At 41.0% G+C, this 19,344-nt stretch overlaps 1 protein-coding gene across 1 annotated transcript; it reads right to left on the bottom strand.

Annotated features, from left to right (window-relative positions):
• Positions 1 to 10,997: 10,997 nt before the first annotated feature.
• On the bottom strand, positions 10,998 to 17,725 carry KCNV2 (potassium voltage-gated channel modifier subfamily V member 2; the record flags this gene model as incomplete). Its single annotated transcript, XM_080638258.1, has 2 exons — positions 10,998 to 11,549; positions 16,292 to 17,725. The coding sequence occupies 2 exons, from the start codon at positions 17,723 to 17,725 to the stop codon at positions 11,274 to 11,276; spliced, it is 1,710 nt and encodes a 569-aa protein (XP_080494384.1). The 3' UTR covers positions 10,998 to 11,273.
• Positions 17,726 to 19,344: the final 1,619 nt, after the last annotated feature.

The following is a 19,344-nucleotide window of genomic DNA, read 5'->3' as shown; positions in this document are numbered from 1 at the left end:
TGTAAATGAAGCTAAAAAGACAATTTACATCAGTGCAACCAACTGAGATTTTGCATCATGGTTGTTTTAAGACATGGTATATGCATTTGTAAATTAAATAATTTCTAAAACAGCTTGTCTGTTGTACTTACTCTGTGGTGTATGGTAAATAGTTGTTCTCGGAGACTGAAATCTCAAGAACATTTAGGAGCTAGTGGGAACTTAAGAACATGTTATCTAATCAAGGAGTTAAATCTTTCCTGATAACCTGCACAAAATGTTTTGAGTCTTGTTAAAATTTGCGTGTATGTTGTCCTAATCACCATGTGACCAGAGCATCTGTGCTGGAGATGCTGTGTACTGGGCAAATAAATACACTTTTTCTTAATCTCTTTCCCTTCTGGTTTCCTCAGAAAGCAAAACAGAAAAACAGCTCAAGTCCCATTCTTACCCTGTGAAGGAGTGATGGAGGGTCTCATCTTTCAGGAACTAACAAGAATAGAATGAAAACAGTCTCTCTGACTTTTTACAAAGAAGGTCCTGAAGGAGAGGCTAACTGTTCGAATGGACCATAATTTGGTTTAATTTTTCTTAAGTCTTCTGAAAAGTACAGACATTTAAGTCCTAATATACTGGAGGGATTTGGGGTTTTTCTTGGTGTCTTCCTCATGATAGGGATGAGATGAATCTACCTCTGCATGATATCAAATAGGTGTTCCATTAATTTCTACTGTACCGTATTTTTCACAGAAAAATCAGGCCAGTATTTTATTTTCTTATTCTAAGCAAAGGGGGAAAACAAACAAACAAATAAACCCAAACCTTTCTTGGTAAGGCATTTATACAACACGCTGGTGGCTTTTAATGCCATGGTGATAGACTGAGCCAGAGGACCAGATTAATTCAATCTTTAACTGAGGAGTCACTCTACTGTTGCTCCATTTTTTTATAGCAGATAGACATTATTTTGCCCTGAAATGCAGCTCCCTCAAGAAAGTACAATGCAACTAATCAGAAATTGTCAGTGGTTAAGTACACTTAAGTACACTGGCTTAAGTTTCTGTATTTTACATACCTCAGATTAGACTCCTAAATTATTGAGTTTATTGTCTGAAGTCATGATACAACTACTCCTGCAGTCCATCGGGAACTCAAGCAGTGCTCGGAGCCCAGGAAAATCAGATTACCCAGAAAGACTCAGACTTGCATGCTTAGCATGAGGTAAAATAAGCTGGTTATCTAGGGAGCACCTGTATGTGTGCAGGTTCTGGAGTCAAGTGTATTTTCTAGATTTGTATGTTTAAATAGTTTATCCAAAGCAATGAAATACATTGTTTCATCTTGATAAGTAGTCTCTTGTTTTTCACTGGTCCTGTCTAGGGGGAATATTATTTATTATAAAAAATGACAAGATACTTGAATAGGCAATTTTATTTTTTTTTTAATGTAAACCCAATTGTAATTCAGAGTTTATTTAGATTAATTGAAGCAGAACATGAAGGCTATAGTTAGAGGTGTTTCTAACATTGCTGGGTTTTATTTGCATCTGTGGATTTACTGGTAGTTTGCTGACTGTGCTTCCCTCTAATTCCACCTAATCTGATGAGTAGTAGTAAATACTTGAAGGTTAATCTCAATTAGACCTGATTGCACTGGCTTTAAGTGTTCATGCTTGTCAATGCATCCTCTCAGTTACTGAAGGCTGCAGCTCATTAGTTTCTGTAACAGGATTTTTCATCTGTGACAATAAACCAGATCATTTTAATTAGCAATAGATAATGAATTTAAACTGTAGTGAACTGTTGCTAAAGAAGTCTTAGTTACTGCCACGAAAAATTAATCTGAATGAAATATACAACAGATTTGTGACTGAATAATTAGTGGTAGAGTAAGACATTCTGGGGGCGGGGGGGAGGTGTGGAATCTGATGCAGCACTTCTCAATTTTGAGATTACTGAGGGGAATAAACCAACTAGTGCTTAGAATCTGGGAGAAGGCATATTTCCGATCAAGAATTAAAGGGGACAATGAGAGCAAGTCATAGCTGAAGATAGATGTTAATAAACTAAATAGCAAAGAGCTATGTAAGAATGTCTAGATCTGATTTAATGCTTTGATTGTGTAATGGCGGTTGCTTTAAATTAAAACCTACAAGCCAGTTTATTTGCATCTTTGTAACTGTGTATATGAATTGGTTTTTAATTACATGTAGTAATTTACAGTGACTGACTAGTAATTTTCCTTACCACAATTGAGAAGTGCTGCTCTTGGTTAGGTAGTCACCAGTTAAGGTTATACTAAAGATGCTGCTATTTTCCTACTGGGGACATAACAAAAATTTTACTGTCCAGGTGTGTCTTTAATGTCAGCTGAAACCGAATTCTGAAGTAACCTAATGGAGAGGAAAAGGAGGTTATGGTGGGTGCTAAAGACCGTTTTCAGTGACTTAAGGTTCTTCATAGAGTGGATGCCTTTTCCCACTGAAGAAATTGGCTGCATGCAGTGCCATTTCTGCCCCAGTCTGCTGGAGGTCTCTCTGTGACTGAAAGCTAAGAGAGAAATTGTTTGGAAGGCTCTGAAGAAAAAGTATTTTTTCTCTCTTTTTTTTTTTTTTTTTTTTTTTTTTTTTTTTTTTTTTTTTAATGCACTCGGCAAGGACTCCTGACTACTTCAGATTATCCGAACTCCTCAAATGGTTGCCAGCATCTTAGTATAGCTAGCAGTATTTTTTTAATTGCAAAGACAAAAATGGAAGTGCACATGCAGCAAGTAACTGTGTATCTGCCACTCGCTTAGAAGACAGGCTGTTCCAGGAATTATGGGGGGTCTAGCAATTGTCCAGATGTGAAATTAAAGTCCTCTTGGCCATCCAGAGCCACCACCTCTCTCTTTCAGTTTATGTAGCAGAAATTGTAAGTTGAACCACCAGTGTTAAATCGTCGGGAATGCTAGGACAATCTACAACAGAAAGTGGTGATAGTTGTTTTATTTTGGGTTCTTAGAATTCATAGGACCCAGTACCTTGGTAATAGTGTATTTTCCATTATTTGGAGATAGGGGTATACAGGTAGGTACTGTTGCAACTTAATACCTCTTAGTTTAAGGTAAAAAGGACCAGCTTCTTTGCTGCTGACAGCAGGATCTGCCAAGAACAAGCAGTGTTTCTCTTTTCCACTGACACTCACTGAGTGAGTTAGATGAAGAATGGGTGCCGCAACACCTGCTATTAGGTCATCTTCATGGCCATGGCATGATGATAGCACCAGTTGTCATAGCAGTCAAAATCATCCTTATGGTTGAAATGCTGCTTCAGGTGCACTTCAAGTTTCTGCCATTAGTAGTGCTTTGTCCTTGAATGTTGATATGTTGCACTAAGGGAAAATTTGTGCCTGCATTTTCTGCTCTCATGCAGCATGGTGCTGCTCAGACTGCAATTGCTGTGGCGGGTAGGCCTTACTAGCAGGTAGCTTGCACCAGGTCATGTTACCTAGGAGACTTTTCTTTGTTGCTGTTGTTCTGAACTGGTTTCCCATATAAAGGTGTGGGAGTTTGTTTTTTTTTTTTTTAGTGAAAATGAACCGAAACAAGCAATGTAACAGTTTCATTATACCAAGCTTGCTTTTAGATTGTTTTCTTCATCATAATAGAAATCAAAGGGTATGAATTAAGCATGGATCATTTCATCTTTTCAATGGCAAAGTATTGTGTTAGCACTGGACTGACCACTCTTTCATTCAGGATTCTATGATTGTCCATGAACAGCAATCATATTTATAAACGAAAATTTGTTTTCAGGCAGGTATGCGAAGTGCCTTAGGATAAGGCACTAGCATAATGAATCTGCATTTGAACTTTATCAAGTTCAAGCTTTTGCATTTGAGCTTTATCACAGGAAGTGGATCTGACTTGTTCAGAAGGTGAATTTTGTGGTAGAATTTGAATAAAGAGTGGATGTGACAGTATGCGCAGAAAGAAAGACATGGAGAAGGCAGGCATATAAGGAAACGGTCTCCCCTGCTGTACAAATAAGCTAAAGCTGTAAGAAAGCAGATATTTGCAGATTTCTAAGGGGGAAAGGACTGGGGAAAAAACTAATTGCAGAAGAAAAGATGCCTTTGAAGAGCATTGTTGAAGTGAACTCCAGTGGGATGATACAAATGTAACAGCAGTATTACAGCTGTATAAGAGCAGTGGAAGCCTGTGGAAAGAGGTAAAGCAGGAATGGTATGCTTACAACTGTGTGCCTCTTCCTCTCTCCTCCTCCAGCCCCTCAAGTGATCTAATAAATGTGATTTTGAATCCAGCAACTTGCCTGCTGCAGTGTGGGTCAGTAGTGGGTTTCCTTCTGCCTCTGAAGTGATGTTGCGTCCCTTTTTAGAGCAGCTCTGTCATTGGTCAGGCTATTTGCTAAGCTGATTGAGTTCACAAAACAGTTAGAGATTTTATGTGTGGTGGTGCTGAATTAATTTCTGTTAGTGAGCTGGTAAGATTCACTAAACAAAGCAGAACCCACTTGAACACCAGAGCACAAGCTAAGCAGCAGTGTAACACGGTAAGACAGTGAGAAGTCTGACATTAGCTGGGAGTAGATCTTCTCTTTGCAGGTGATCAAACTGATCTTTCAGGTTGGCTGAGCTGCATGATCAAATTTGTATTTCAAATTTGTGTATAAAATGGCACTGTTCTTTCTTTAGTGTGTGGAGATTTAGAGGAACATGCATTGTACTGCATGGAAAAATACACCCTGAAAATCAGCATTATTTTAAGCCTGCCATGCTTCAAAGTGGAATGATGCTTGTTTATTTTGTCTTTTTATTTCTTATGTTAAATCTTATCAATAAAAGCATGGACAGTACTCTCTATTGATCTATACCAATCCATTCAACCAACATTTAAGGTTTATCTTGAGCTTTCTTGTTCCCTGACTAATTTTTTGGTGTTAAGTGGTTATATTTTTGTTTACTTAAACTGTTCTAGAAATATGCAGACCAAGCATTGAAATATCCTGACAGCATCTAGATCTGCCTAGAGTCACTTCTCTGGGTTTTTGTGGGATTTTTTGGTAGTGACTTTTGGGAAACATTTTAGACATTGGAGCTTTTAGAAACAAAAGGAATTGGGAAATCTCCAGTGTAGTTAATGTAGCATTAAATTGAAGATTCATTTAGTCCTTAGTGATGATAATATAGGCTTTGCAGTACAGATTTAATTCTACGTTATTGAAAACACGCTTGCTGACAGGACTCCAGGCTTTTGGTACACTGTACCTGCAGAAGAAACAGCAGAACTAGGTAACGTAGCAGGTGGGAGGCACTAAGGAAACGGGGAGTCTGGCAGCCTGTAACCTCCGGGCGGCAGCAGTGAACAGTTTTCCATGCGTGGGACTGCACTTTCCGCAGGGAAACTTGGCTACTGCCGTGCCTCACAGGTCCCATCACAGCGGACCGTGTGTCGGAACCGCTTCCTCAATTTCCGGATCTTTTTTCTTTTTTTTTTTTTTTTTTTTACTTCCCCTCTTTGTTCACCAAAAAGAAACATTTGGATGTTAAAATACCTGGAAGTATTTTTTTTTTTTTTTTGCAGTGTCGATCTGGCTTATGTGAAGGCTTGATCACAGAGACCTCACCTCGAAGCCCAGCCTTTCTGGTACAAGTGGGCTGATGCGTTCATCTGCAGCTCATGCCTTTGCCTCCATATGTAGCTTTTGGTGAGGAAAAAGAGAAATCCCAGTTTCCTACTGAGCAAGGCTGCTCTTTTATGGTTGTTGAAGAGTTCCTCTGCAAGCAGACATTTTCAGTGATGGTGCAAGCCGGTTTTAGCCATGTGAGAGCTAAGTTAGCTTTGCAGCCAAAGCAGGTTCTGCTGTGTCTTGGCCAGCTGGTAGTACAAGTGCTTTACAGGCAGTTTCCTCTGCCAGAACTGTTGGAGGTAATAGTGTTATGTGATGGCCTGAAGAACAGGCTGACTTTTAAGTGTGGTACTTGTTTAGCTGGTTATTAATTGGGGGAAAATGCTTTTGTTTATAAATTGAGCAAATCTGCGTCAGTAGTTAGAATGACAGTACAGAGTCATTTTATAGAGTAGAATTAGACCTAGACAGTTTTATTGAAAAACCTTCATAATCTCTATCCCAGGAGCTACCTGTAAAATGCTTTCATTTTTCTCAGCTTATTTCTATTAAATTACCTAAGTACATAAAAAGCTAGTACATTTCACCTTTCTCTTTTTCATTCCAAGGTAAAGAGCTGGATTACAGTCACATGCCATGTAATTTCTCTACTACTGAATAAAGAAGTTAATAAAGGTTTTGTTAATAGCAGATAAGCATGAATCAAATATTTTTACATAACATAAACCTGAAACGTTCTAAAGAGTCGAGGCTATCTTTTAAGCAAGGAGACAGTTTTTCCTTCCTAGGCTTATTGATAGTATTTCTTTTTCTCCAAAAACTTTGAAGTGCACCTAGTTTATAATCTCAAAAATCATACATACTTAAAGACTGAATATTACTATTTGCCTTAGAAGCCTGGGAATAGCACCAGATGATGATTAATCTGTGGTTTACTGTAGCTACCCCTTTAAGTGCTATCTTTCTGAATGAGAAAGGCAAACAGCTGCTGAATTGCATTGAAAAAAGTGATGTTCTCCTAAGACAAGGATTTATGCAAAAGCATATTCTAATTGGAATTCTTTCCACTGTCTTATGTAGGAACAGACTAGATTTCTACACAAACCTCTTTATTTTTTCCTTTTTTCTTATTTTCTTTTTTTCTTCTTTTTTTCGTTTTTCTTTTTTTTTCTTTTTTTTCCCCCCTCTTTTCCCTTTCCTTTTTTCCCCTCTTTAATATTTTCTGTATTTTTTTTTTTTTTATTTTATTTTTCCAATAATTCCCAGGTCTAAAACAAGTAGACAAAACAACTCTTAGTTGTCCTAAAATAAAGCCAGGCCATCCAGATAAACTGACTGTTTTCTTTTTGTCCAGAGACAATATTTTTGCTGAGTCTGCAGTGAAACATAAAGATAGAACATGTTATCTTTCTCCCTCTGAGGCTCTCTAGTGCCTGCAGTTAGTTAAAGTAGAAGACTTCAGTATGGCCACATTCAGAGAGGTTTCTAATTTCTTAAGAATCCTACAGCCTGTTTCCCCAAAACCTTAACTATGCCAAATTACCATTTCATGAAACAAGCCCTATCTACTTTAGCTTTAGTAATGTTGCCCATCTTTGTTGTGTTTAAGCATATTTTCCCTTAATGCAGTTATTTTGAAATCTTTTGATTTCAAAAATTTGAAATGTGGCATTCACGCGTCAGTTACTAAGACAGTCACAGCCCTTCTGCATTATTTTTGGATGTCATCATGTTGACAGTTTCATTTGAGTAATCCAGGGGCAGTGATGATGCCACTGAAAATCTCAGTGGATGTGGCAGAATAAGTTAACTGAGAGTCCTTCTCAGAAGGGATCATTGTGTCAACAGGAAAAAAAAAGGCAAAGATACTGCATCCTATTTCAAACCCAGCTGACACAGGTCTGCACAGCCTTCTGCAGGCTGTCAGAAGTTTGTTCTGTGGTAATATGAGTTCATTCCTTCCTCTGAGCTGGCTGGAGGTTCTCTTCATATGGTATAAGCCTCAGGCAGATTCTCACAGGGGGAGAGGAACTTGTGAGAGGACCTTGCTAGTAACCATCCACAGAAAATGCTGATACTGACAGAGCCTGAGCATTCCGGGCAGCGTCTGGCTGTATAGTGTTACTTCAACTTCAGGCATGCTCTCTTCTATTGAAACGCAAACACTTACACTTGTCACCCCTAAAATAACATTGGGTAGGCCACAAGGCAGAAAGCTGCACAAGGTAGTCCGGAGAAGAAAATAATGAGTCTTCAGCTGAAAAACAAAAACAAATGCAACCAAACACTAACTTGTAGTTTGCTGGAAAATCCCTTACTCCACCAAAGACCAGTTCACCTGCTGAATGCAAAGGGGTGGGTGAGCCAGGTGTTACAAAACACAAAACCAGCAAGTTTGTGTCGTCTTCTTAATATTTCATGTGGTAGTTGCCAGAGGTCTGTCCTCCATTAGTCAGAGTTCTCTAAACTGAGCAAGGTCACAAATCAATCAAGAATCTAGTCCTGGTCCCCCAAACTGTCACATTTGTGTGCTGAGTCAGTGCACAGAGGAATCAGAGCAGTACCAAAGCTGCATCACTGAGATGGTGAGACAGGGTGACGGAGGGATGAGAGGACAAAGTGAACTGAGAAAGAAGAAAGTGGAGCAGCTGCTAGGTAAGCTGAGCTGCCTTGGTGTCCAAATCACCCAGATTGGGTGCCTAGTGGTACTGGTTACAATGTTGTCTTCTCCTGAGGGACCAGAAACTGGTTTCCTTCATGTCAGGAAGTGTTTTGGCCCATGGCCATGTAGGGTACTCTTAGTAAGGGTTTTCCCTTCGTCTGGCTGCAGTGTGCAGAGACTGACTCTGGAGTCTTTCTGGACTAAATCCTTTCAACCAAAGATTGCTTGGGCCAGAAGAGAGTGAGTGGAAAGATTGTTCTGCTTGATCAAGGTATGTTCATAGCTGTTTATTGAAGCAGGGCCACTACTGAAGCAGGGCCTTCGACCAACACCTTTCCACCCAGCCAAAAGCTGCAAACACTGAGCTGTAGGGTCTGTCTTTAACAGTCACCTGGTAGGTCATTATCTACATAGTGCAACGTGGAACAGCTTCAGCTAGAGAGGTGGGAGAGACCCACTACAAGCTGTGTTTGAGTGGTTAGAGCAGTACCGTGGGACTTCTTGTGCTAAAATCTTGTTGGACAGAAAAGAAAGTGCTTGTTAAGGACATTCAGTTCCGACTCCTGATTCAAAGAGAGAACAGTCCTTTTTTTCCTTTTGCTCATGATTTGTGTGGAAAGCTTATTCACTTACAAAGAAGAACATCTACTTGAATGGCTACAGCAGGTGAGGCAAGTGGGGTGGAAAACGAGGGTGGTGATTTGTGTCAAGTCTGAGGCTGTGAGGAAGTCCAGCCTCAGCAGGCAGGTGCTCAGGGTTCGGATTTCCTTATGTGGCAAGAAGCTGCTGAGCTTGCTATGCAGGGCTGAGCATCTGTATCCCATCTACATGGCACATGCAAGTACTGATTCCTTCAGACACAGATATTAATTTAGAGTGCCCAATATCTTGAAAAGTTGAGTAATTGCCAACATTTAAGTCCTTTTAATGGATCTAACCCAAGCTGCATGTTGAAAATAAAGCCCAGTGTGGTTTTGCATGCTTGTAACCTGCTACCTCACTGAATTGAGAGGGAGGTTTTCTGTGTTTTCAGGAAGCTCCTTGACCTGTTGTTGCTCTGCAGAAGGGCCATGCAAATTCATACCACCTCTAGAGCCACAGTAAGGCAGCTATTCTTCCCAGTGAGTGCCAGGATTGAGCCTGCTGCATTATGTGCAGCGCAGAACAGTGTATCTATCATGTTTGACGACAGGGCTCAGCTGTGCCTTAAAGACATGGTTTAGCTTTTAACAGAGCTGTTCAGCACACAATGTGCTGACTGTCATTCCTAAAGAGTAAAATGACAGATGGGCTTATGATACGTTTGTCTGGAAGCAGAGAATGAGAACAGCAACTTGGTTACAAATCACCTTCTCATCACTGAAAGGAGAAATGTCTATATTATTGACACAATTTGCATGAACCTGGAAAAATTAATGAACTTTTTCACCTTCAGTTGTCCCAAGCGTGAGCTTCACACCAGTATTTGCAGAGTGGCTCTGAGATTTGAATGCGGCCATTTGCATTCAGCAGGACAGCACAAACGCAACGTGAGAGTTCAGATATTTTAAAATGCATGTCTGCCATCAAGCTGTTTTGAAGCGAGAGCACTGCTGAGTAACAGCCATGGGTTGTACCAGTGGCTATTACCATCGCTTCTTTTTGTTACCCTTCTTTTCTTTTAATTCTATTTGTATCTGATTATCAATAAAATAATTACTGTTTCAGATCTGTTATTTAGGTTGTTATTTCTAAACTGATACGACTGCTTTTACATAAAAAGAATACTCCTGATATGTTGCAGACTAATGCATAAAACTGTGATTCCATTTAATTGTTGTTGTTGTTATTTGTTGTGTGTGTTTTGGGGTGAGTTTCTGATGCATAAGAAATTGTATCCTGCGTACAAGAAGGCTCAGTAATCTTAGAAAGTAAGGTACTACTGGGGGTAAGCTAAGGTGTCAGAATTGTGTCCTTAATGACTGTACCTACCAGACAAAGTATCTTGATATTAGTTTATATTTTAAATTTGTTACAGATAAGTGCTGATAAGATCCTTTGTATGAAAAGTCTTTGTGATGTATTATCCATTACATGTTTCATTTGCTTCTTGTTTTTTAAATGCTGCTTTAACACTTATGCCTCCTGATGGGCTTATTATTTTTCTAACAGTTCATAAGTAGATACATTAAATGCTGTGAAATAGGTTTACTTCATCACCTAATCCTATACCTGAAGAAGGTTGTGGTTTAAAAGTGTTTTCAAAATTATCAATGACATTTATTGACTCCGATTGCAGACTTCTTCACTAGTTCTTGGCATAATGAAAGATGATTATGGAGGTGGTGGTGATGAAATACTAAAAGCAATGTGTTGCTTGCCTAGGTATGAAAATGGGAATGATTTGCAGGGCTGCATTTGAAAAATAAAATTGTAACAATGAAGCATAGCTCTCTGGATGTGGAAACAGAAGCTTAAAGCTTAAAGAATATAGATGCTGATAATATTCAGATAAATGCTGGAGGCTGTTTTCCTGGGTTTGAAAGCTGATGCAAAACCAGTTTCAGCAATGCAATCAGTATATTGGGTATTCTATTGGTTTAATTTTTGAGACTCTCTTGATAGCTGTGAGGTGGTTGACACTTAATGGAAGCATTTTTTTTTCCTTTGGTTTGATTATGATGGGTCTTTATAGTGGGTCTAATCAGTAGCAGGGGTTACGTTTTCATGTAGGTCTAATTGAGAGTTTCTAGGTGGTTACCTTGAAGAATACCATTCCAGACAGTTGATGAACACTTAAGTGCTGCTCAAAGCCTGGGAAAGCCAAAAAAAAAATTGAAACAAAAAAATTTAAAAAAAAAATCAGTTGTAATCTAAGCCTGTTTTCTATTGAAAATAACCCCCTTCAAATCAGATTTTGCCATCTACTTTCGGCCTTTTCAGCTTATCTTCAGCTAGCTTGGCTGATCTGTTTCTCTTTCTTCTTTGGCTTCTCTGTTCCCTCCCAGTACCCAAAGCCCAAACTCAGTGCTGTGACAAAGACTGGGTTGCATGTTCTCCACAACATTCAGATATTTTCTTCATGGCTCTCCGTGTGAAGTCCACCTTCCCCCTTTCTTTCTTGAGAGCTGTGTACTCATAGGCCTTCAGCTTGCTGTAATAGTCTGAGAATTTGTTGTAGAGAATAGAGATCGGCATGCCATTCAGGATTATTCCAAACGCAATGCAGAGGAAAGCAAACAGGCGTCCAAGGTGAGTTTCTGGACACATATCTCCATATCCCACTGTAGAGATGCTGACCTACGGGCAAATCAACATTCAACTTATTAGCTGAGAAGAAACATACAATTCAGGGATCAGGGACAATTTTACAGTTAGCGTTTTTAGACTTCACATCATAAATCTGAAATACTCTCTGCTGACTTTTATTCTGTACTATCCATTTTATGCAAAAATCCCTAGCATAAATAATAATTCCTCTCAAGCAATAAAGAAAGATAACAGTGCAGTTTGACACGATTCAGCAGGATTTTCAAAAGCTTTGTCTGGCAGAAGGAATTTCCAAACAATTTCCACACCAGCCTGCTCAGTAAGTGGGTTTTCTTGGCTGTGGTGAGCGGATGAGAGAGATGGCCTCCTGACCATGCAAATCCAGTGATAACGACAGCCCTGCTCCCTCATCATGTTGCTTGGAACAGATGCCCTGTGTCTAAATCCAGTGTGCTTATAAAACCTGGTATTTTGTGACTTATTCTGTGAGTAGTATTTTGCATGTTACCTTTGTTTGTGATATACATTTTAGAAGTAATGAAAAAATACGTGAAAACCTTTAGCTAATTGTGAAATATATTTTTATAATGTTATATACTATTTTTTAAGAAGTGATCCAGGACTTTTAAGTTTCTAGGTAAAATCCCCTTTAATTGTTGCATACCTTTAAGGAGCTGAGGAAATACCAAAGATCTTTCTCTATTGCCTGGAAGGTTTTGCTCACAGTGTATTCTTGCAACATATATATTTATACAGCTAAACTGTTTGATCTTCCTGCTCAGCTGTATGTCAGAGGTTACAAGAGGAAGGTGTATGTGTGCCTTCAATAGGGAACATTTCTGTCTGGTTTAGCTCAGAGGTACACAGGTGGGATTTTTTTTTTTTTCTGAATTCCTCTTTGAAGAAGTGTTTGAGGGTTGTTCAAGATGGGTTTTTTTTGTGGGACTAATGGTATTTAGTATACACACTTTGTATGAATCTGTACATTTTGACATCACATTTTCTACATAGTTTCACGGACTTTGTTCTTCTCAGCCATCAGTATTTTCTCTTTTTAGACTATGAAAGTATGAAGGAACTGTGTTTTATATAGACCCAGTACTATGCCAACTACAGTAATATTGTCTTTGTGAAATTTAGTTTCAAAATTTCATGGATGTTTGCGTATGGGGATGCTACATATGAATTATGTACTCCCAAACAGTCAGCCTGTTTCTAACTCCTAATAACAGTAACTCCTAATTTATACCCTTCCTCTGCACGCATCTTGATTGTTTATAATTTTCACATTTAGTAAATATAACTTATGTTTCTCAGGTAAAACTTGCAGACTTCTGCCATCTGGCACTTCCTAGTCTGTGCAAGGGACCTTTTCAGCCAATGATTTTTTAGTTCCTATTTTTTTTTTCCCTCAGTATCTCAACACACTTGTAGTTTCTCGCTACTCGTGTGGTGAGGGACGGAAGCACTAGTTCCCTCCGAACTAGGGCTGAGACATAGAGCATTCACGGAATGAGGGTCATCAACGATTTATTGCACAGTTAGAATTCCTTATATTTGCTGCCCAAGCACCTCCCCAGAGTCAGCTGGTTCCTGTCCCTCCTGGCAGCTTCCCGTCCATGCACCAATCCCTACACACACTGTGGGTATCTGTGAAACTTTTGGCAGAAACAAAAGGCAGTAGGACTTTCACTGTAATGCCCTTCTGGCTTTAGCACTGAAATAAGTCTTTGGAAGGTCACAGTGTGCAGCCTGCCATCCTCTAACATGCTAAATAAAATGTTATTTCAAATGAAGAAAGCATTAGGGTACGTGAGACAACACAGGGTAAGCACATTTGTAGGATGCACCTGGTGCTTCCTGTGGAATAAAAAGGATTAGTCACTTGGTTTAATGGAAATTAAGTCACTGGATTTGAATGATAATACAGGATAAATATCTCCAAAAATAAATACTGAGATGAAGGCAAGATGTTTATCTCTACCAGTCAGGACAAAACCATTATCCTGTGATAACGTTCTGTTCCACTGGCATAGTCTTTTACACCTTCTTGTGACAGTTTGGGAGGGATACTTCTCCTGTGTGTGTGAGACCATGAGCACTGTTGAACTTGAACTTTAATGAAATTTGAGTGATCTGGATATTAATTTTCACTCTTAAAGAATGAATAAGCTTTAAAAGGAGTTTTATGCCTTGAAATTACAATGTTCATGTTACAGCTCTCTTTTGAAGACACTTGCTCACCTAATAGGCCTTTTTCACATCGTTATAGTCATATGGGTCTCTTAGGAGTATTTAAATCATTATGGTGTCACCAGCTTACAAAGGTGAGCCCTAGAGATTTTGCTTATATCCTGCATGTTCAGAAAACAAAGTATAAGGCTAATATCTTTATTCAAGTAATGTATGAAGCACAAATTTTTTCATAATCTGTGTATATCACTTAAAGACGACCTGTGAAGATCACATTACAGGACCCTTTGCTTTATTCACTGATTTTTTTCCTCCTTCCCATGCCCCAATTTAAAGGATATTCATCACACAGGCACATGCATGTATATATATAAATGTCTGTGGGTGTCTATAGGGCCAGTTTTATTGCGTGTGCTGAATCACTAAAACATATGTATAGGAAACCACCACATCACATCAGCCATCACTGAACCAGAAGTGCAGGCCATGGGCTCCTGGGGCTGCTGGCCAAGATAAGTGGCTTTGGATGGGATAGGGTCAATGTCCTGTGGGCCCCATACGCATCTCAGTATATCCAATTCCTATGCTGATTAACTAGCATGAAGAGATCTTCTGACTCCCTTCCAGTCCATTTGCATGGGCTTCCTTCTCCTGGGAGCAGCTGGAACATAGCCAGTCCCATAGCCAGAGCCAGAGGTCAGAAGTGCTCCTGGGGGCCCTGTAATAAACATGGATTATGGAGGCCCTCATCAGCTGCTGCAAAACAAAATGTACATGATGACAGACTAGAATAAGCCTTAGAGTTATAGACAGCCAAGATACAGGCCTTTTGCCTTCTCTCAGCACCTGCAATATCTAGCTGCACTCTGATTTAATCCAGACTGCCATAGACTCATCTTCTGCAATATAACAGAGCTGTTGTTTTCCAGCTCTGAAATGTTGCAGGCAGCAGCATAGGCAGGGATCAACATCCCCCTCTCCCCAATGCGCTTGATAAAACCACCCCTCTTCCTGCCAAAACATTGCTGTAAAAATGAGAATTGTGAAACTGCCATACTTGTGCAGGAAGATTATCTGCTAAGCATTTGCTTACAGCCTGCAACTCCCTCTCCATCATCTGCTAGCCTTGATAAACCTAAAAGTGTTTCTTTTGTCTTCACAGCTCACCTTGAAGAGTATATTTATCATTTTTATCTCACAATAGTTTGAGAAATACTGGTTAGCTTCCTAAGAGTGAATATATGCGTATCCTTGGGTGTTAACGCAATCCAAGTCTAGAGTTGAACTGCTTTCCAAACCCTTTATGAATGAAAACCTTTATGAAACCCTTTATGAGGTGAATTCCAGGTTTGGGGTGCTGAAACAGTCCTGTCAGGACATTGCTAGAGCCAGGAGGTATTTACAGCAGGTGGAGGACATTAAAATCTCACATCTTTGTGTTTCTGGCTGAATCTTCATGTCCCTGTGTGCTGGGTTCAGCTATAGCAATCATTTTTCTCCTTCTTAGTAGCTGGTACAGTGCTGCATCTTTGACTTTTAGCCTGAGAACAACGCTGATAACACCAATGTGAACCCAACAGCCTGGAAAATGCTGCCTCAAAAACACCCCTCCGCATAACTCAGTGTAGTAAACACCAGTGATAGTTCAAACCCCTCAAGGAGATGTGCCCAAATGCCTCAGAACACTAACCCAATGGCAGTCTCTAGACAGTCATTCTGCATTTATCGCTGAGGATTGTCAGCTGAAACTCAGGCAGTTACCCTCACTCCAAGTGCTTGGGATGGGACTAAAATCACACTCTTTCTAGCAGAGGTTGCAAAAAAACATTCAATGTGACATTAACCAGCTCTCAGTACTGACTGACATGGGATTCAGACCAGTGACCTAGATGTATAAGGCAGTTTGTCCCCTTATCAATTACTTGAGCCATTCTGCTTCTGTTTGTATTTATTCTTCTGTAAGTCTGGCACAGTATATATAACCTCCAGTGTTTTGTCTGTCTGCAGACATGTGCCTTAGATATGCTACCTAAAGAGGAGAACGCAATCTCTTATATAAAAGAACTGTTGGTCCTAATACATTTTTGAAGGCCAGAGCTCTGGGACACCTTTGACTTTGCAAGTTTCAGTGACCAGACTATAGTTAATAAACCATGTCTTCTCATCTTGCAGTTGTGCAGTAGAGCTCTGAAAAGAGGAAGAATGAAAATCCTGTGTCTACCTGCAACCATTAGTCCGATGCAAGCTTTTATTTTTTGTTTTTCTTTTTTTAATTTGGCAACACTGACAATGGGATTAATGCACTTCTTTAAAAGTGCAAGTACTGTCTGCATTTGATCGGTTGGGAATTTCAACACTGTCTGCCTGATTAAGCCTCGATTTAAGCTTACACCAGAGGTAAATGAGTGCAAGTGTGTGTGTGTGTGTGAGTGCATATGTCCTTAAGCTTGGAATTCAGAACAGATGTTCACTGATCTGAGCCTGCTGTTTTCAAGACTGTCAGTGACTCTAGTGAGAAAGGAAAGGGGAAGGGAGGGAGGGTCTCTGTCTACCCAGCAAGGTAAGATGTGTTTACTTACGGCAGCCCACCACCAAGCATGGGGGATACTGGTGAAGTTGGTACTGGAGACATCGTGCTCCACTGTGTAGACCATGGCAGAGAAGGCGAAGATGCCCATGGCAATGAATAGCAAAAGGCAGCCCACCTGCTGGTAGCACTGGCGCAAGGTAAAGCCGAAGGCACGCAGCCCCGTGGAGTGGCGGGCCAGCTTGAGGATGCGGAAGATGCGCATGAGACGCATGATGCGAAGCACTTGTCCCACCTTGCCAACCCGTCCCACCTTCTCAATATCGTGCTCATGCTGAGAGCCCCGACCTCGGGGCTGGTCATCATCAGCAAAGCATTCAAGCAGCAGCTGCAGATAGAGGGGCAGGATGGCAATCAGGTCTACTGCATTGAGGGCGCTGCTGGCAAAGCGGCGCAGGTCTGGAGTAGAGACCAAGCGCAGCAGGTACTCCAGTGTAAAGAACGCGATGCACAGGGTCTCAATGTGCTCCAAGACAGGCCGGCTCTCCCCGCTCTTACGGTCTACCTGCTGCATTTCCTCCACTGTGTTGAGTGCTAGGGCCACCACAGAGATGAGCACAAAGAAGCTGGAGGCCACTGCCATCACCTTGGCAGTGACAGAGGAGAACGGCTTCTCCATGAGGTTCCAGAGGCGCCAGCGCTGAGGACCATAGTAGCGCATGTGGTGGAAGAGCTGCTCATTCTCCTGAGCCTCTGCCTGGGAGCGCAGCTCACGCTGGACCTTCAGCTGTTCGCTCAGCTCATCACGGCGCTCCTCGAAGCAGATTCGGCAGCAGCGAGGTGTGTATTTGAGCCGCACGCCCCAGTAGCTCAGCTCCTCCAGGAAGCTACGGGGGCACAGCTCGTCCCGCACACGCAGCACCCCTGAGGCATAGAAGTTGTACACCAGCTGAAAGACGGCTGGGTCCCGGTCAAAGAAATACTCATCTACCTGGGCAGCGTAGTCATCACACAGTCCCAGTTGGCAGCGACGGTCAGTGGATGTAGCCAGGCGGCCCAAGCGGGTCTTTGGATAGATGGCCACTGCCTGGTAGGTGAGGTGGTAGCATTGGCCACCGACATTGATGTTCAGCACAGATGAAGTGGAAGCTGGGGCTCCAAAGGATGGGGCAGGAGAGCAAGGTATGGACAATGAGGGCTTGATTTCTTCCTCAAATGGTTCTCCACTTGGCCATGTTCCTTGTTCTTTCTCTTCCTCTTCCTCATCTTCATCGTCCATGTAATAGTTGTAATTTCCCTCAGGTCCCAGGAGCAGTAGGTGCTGGGAGTTCAATGGAGCGGTAGCAGAAAAGCCACTCTGCCAGTCTACGTGCATGACTTCATTGTCCTTCCCCTTGTCGGGCTGTGGGAGGGTATTTGGTGCTTCCCTCTCTCTGTCTGTATCTTTTAGGAAAGGAAACTGTTGCTGCATGTTGAACTGCAACATATTATTCTTCCTTACTCTTCTCCCTTCTTTGCATTCACCTGATCGAGGCATTAGAACCAGTCCTTTCTAACACTACAAAAGATGACAATTCTGTTTTCTTCTTTCTTTATCTCAGTACTATCACACATAGCAGTGTTTCTGCATTTTCTTCCGTGCCAGCCAACATGCCAGTTGTTGTTAAAGCTCCATGTGGGAAATAGACACATGAAGACTGCAGTTGACCGTTTTAATCTTGCTGACAGCCAAGATCTGAGTGCTTAGAGAAGGGGATTTAAGGGCTATTATCCTGTTCCAGTCTCATCTCCCTCAGGCTGTGACGTGAATGATTATGGATCCATAAATCTATGAAAAATCAGTAGGGCAAAAAAATCCTAAACTTTTATTGCTAATAAACCCTATACATTTTCCTAATTTGAGTATATACAGATTAAGAATAATCTAAAAATGAAAACGTATGATGGGGTAGAGAGAGCATTACAGGTTTCTTTTGTCTACATGACTGTATCACGGCTTGGGATTCCTTAATGAAAATAATGAGTAATTGATATGGAATAATGGGTAGGAATTCACCAGGGTAACTCTTAAAGTGTTTCCCAAAGGTGAGTAAATAAAAGCCATCCCTTTTTATTCCCAGTTAGAATACCTCCATGTGGTTATGGGTGGAGGAAAGCCGCACTCTGTGCCCGAGACTTTGTCTGTGCTCAAAGCTTTGTCTGTGCTCTTGGAGAGAGCTCCTTTAGACACAGTGGAAGTAAAGGGGAGTGCTGTGAAGAGGTTTTCAGCCTGCTGCTTCAGTTCAAACTCTGCATGAGTTGCTGAGAAACAGAACAAAGCCACTCTTGTTTCTCTTGCAGGGCATGTTTAATAGTGTAAAACTGCAGTAGGTACCTAGCAGGATAGAAGACATGCTTTCTCTTTGTTTTGGTGGAGGTTTCATCTTCAGCTCTGGTTGAGCTGGCACAAGCAGTAACAATGAGCATCCTGAAAGCCAGGTTACTTCTCCTTGTTACTCAAGCACTTCAGCTGAACTATAGCTCCTGTGAAGAAGAAGACAAACAAAATAAAAGGATGGCTCCTGCAAGGTGTTCTTAGCCTCCGATTTACAGTTTCTTAGTCTCATGGTCTTTCACCTGCAAACTCCAATAAGTTGTTTTAGTAGTGTCCTGTGGGAAGCAATTGCTGTTGCAATTAGAATCACCCTTTCTTTTTCCCTTTTCCCCTACCCCCTGTTGCAGCTTTTATATTTTCTAGCTGTCGACAAACCATAAGACACCATAACTGAGTGTTTTGCAATGCTTTTGTTCTCAGGCTGCATCCTAGTGGATGCATCATGCTTAGTCATAGAATCATAGAATGGTTAGGGTTGGAAAGGACCTTAAGATCATCTAGTTCCAACCCTCCTGCCACGGGCAGGGATACCTCTAACTAAACCATGTTGCCCAAGGCTCTGTCTAACATGGCCTTGAACACTGCCAGGGATGGAGCATTCACAACTTCCCTGGGCAATCCATTCATACATTAAGGTTTAAGCATCTCTAGAAAAACAGGAATTTTTCAGGTCCTGTATTGCTATAAATTGTAGAGATTTACAATTTTCATAGCAGAGATGATGCCATGAG

This window comes from Psittacula echo (genome assembly GCF_963264785.1).
Source record: "Psittacula echo genome assembly, chromosome: Z".
Lineage (NCBI taxonomy): Eukaryota > Metazoa > Chordata > Aves > Psittaciformes > Psittacidae > Psittacula > Psittacula echo.
Note: the sequence above shows the minus strand (reverse complement) of the source record. Positions and strands in the feature narration are given on the sequence as shown.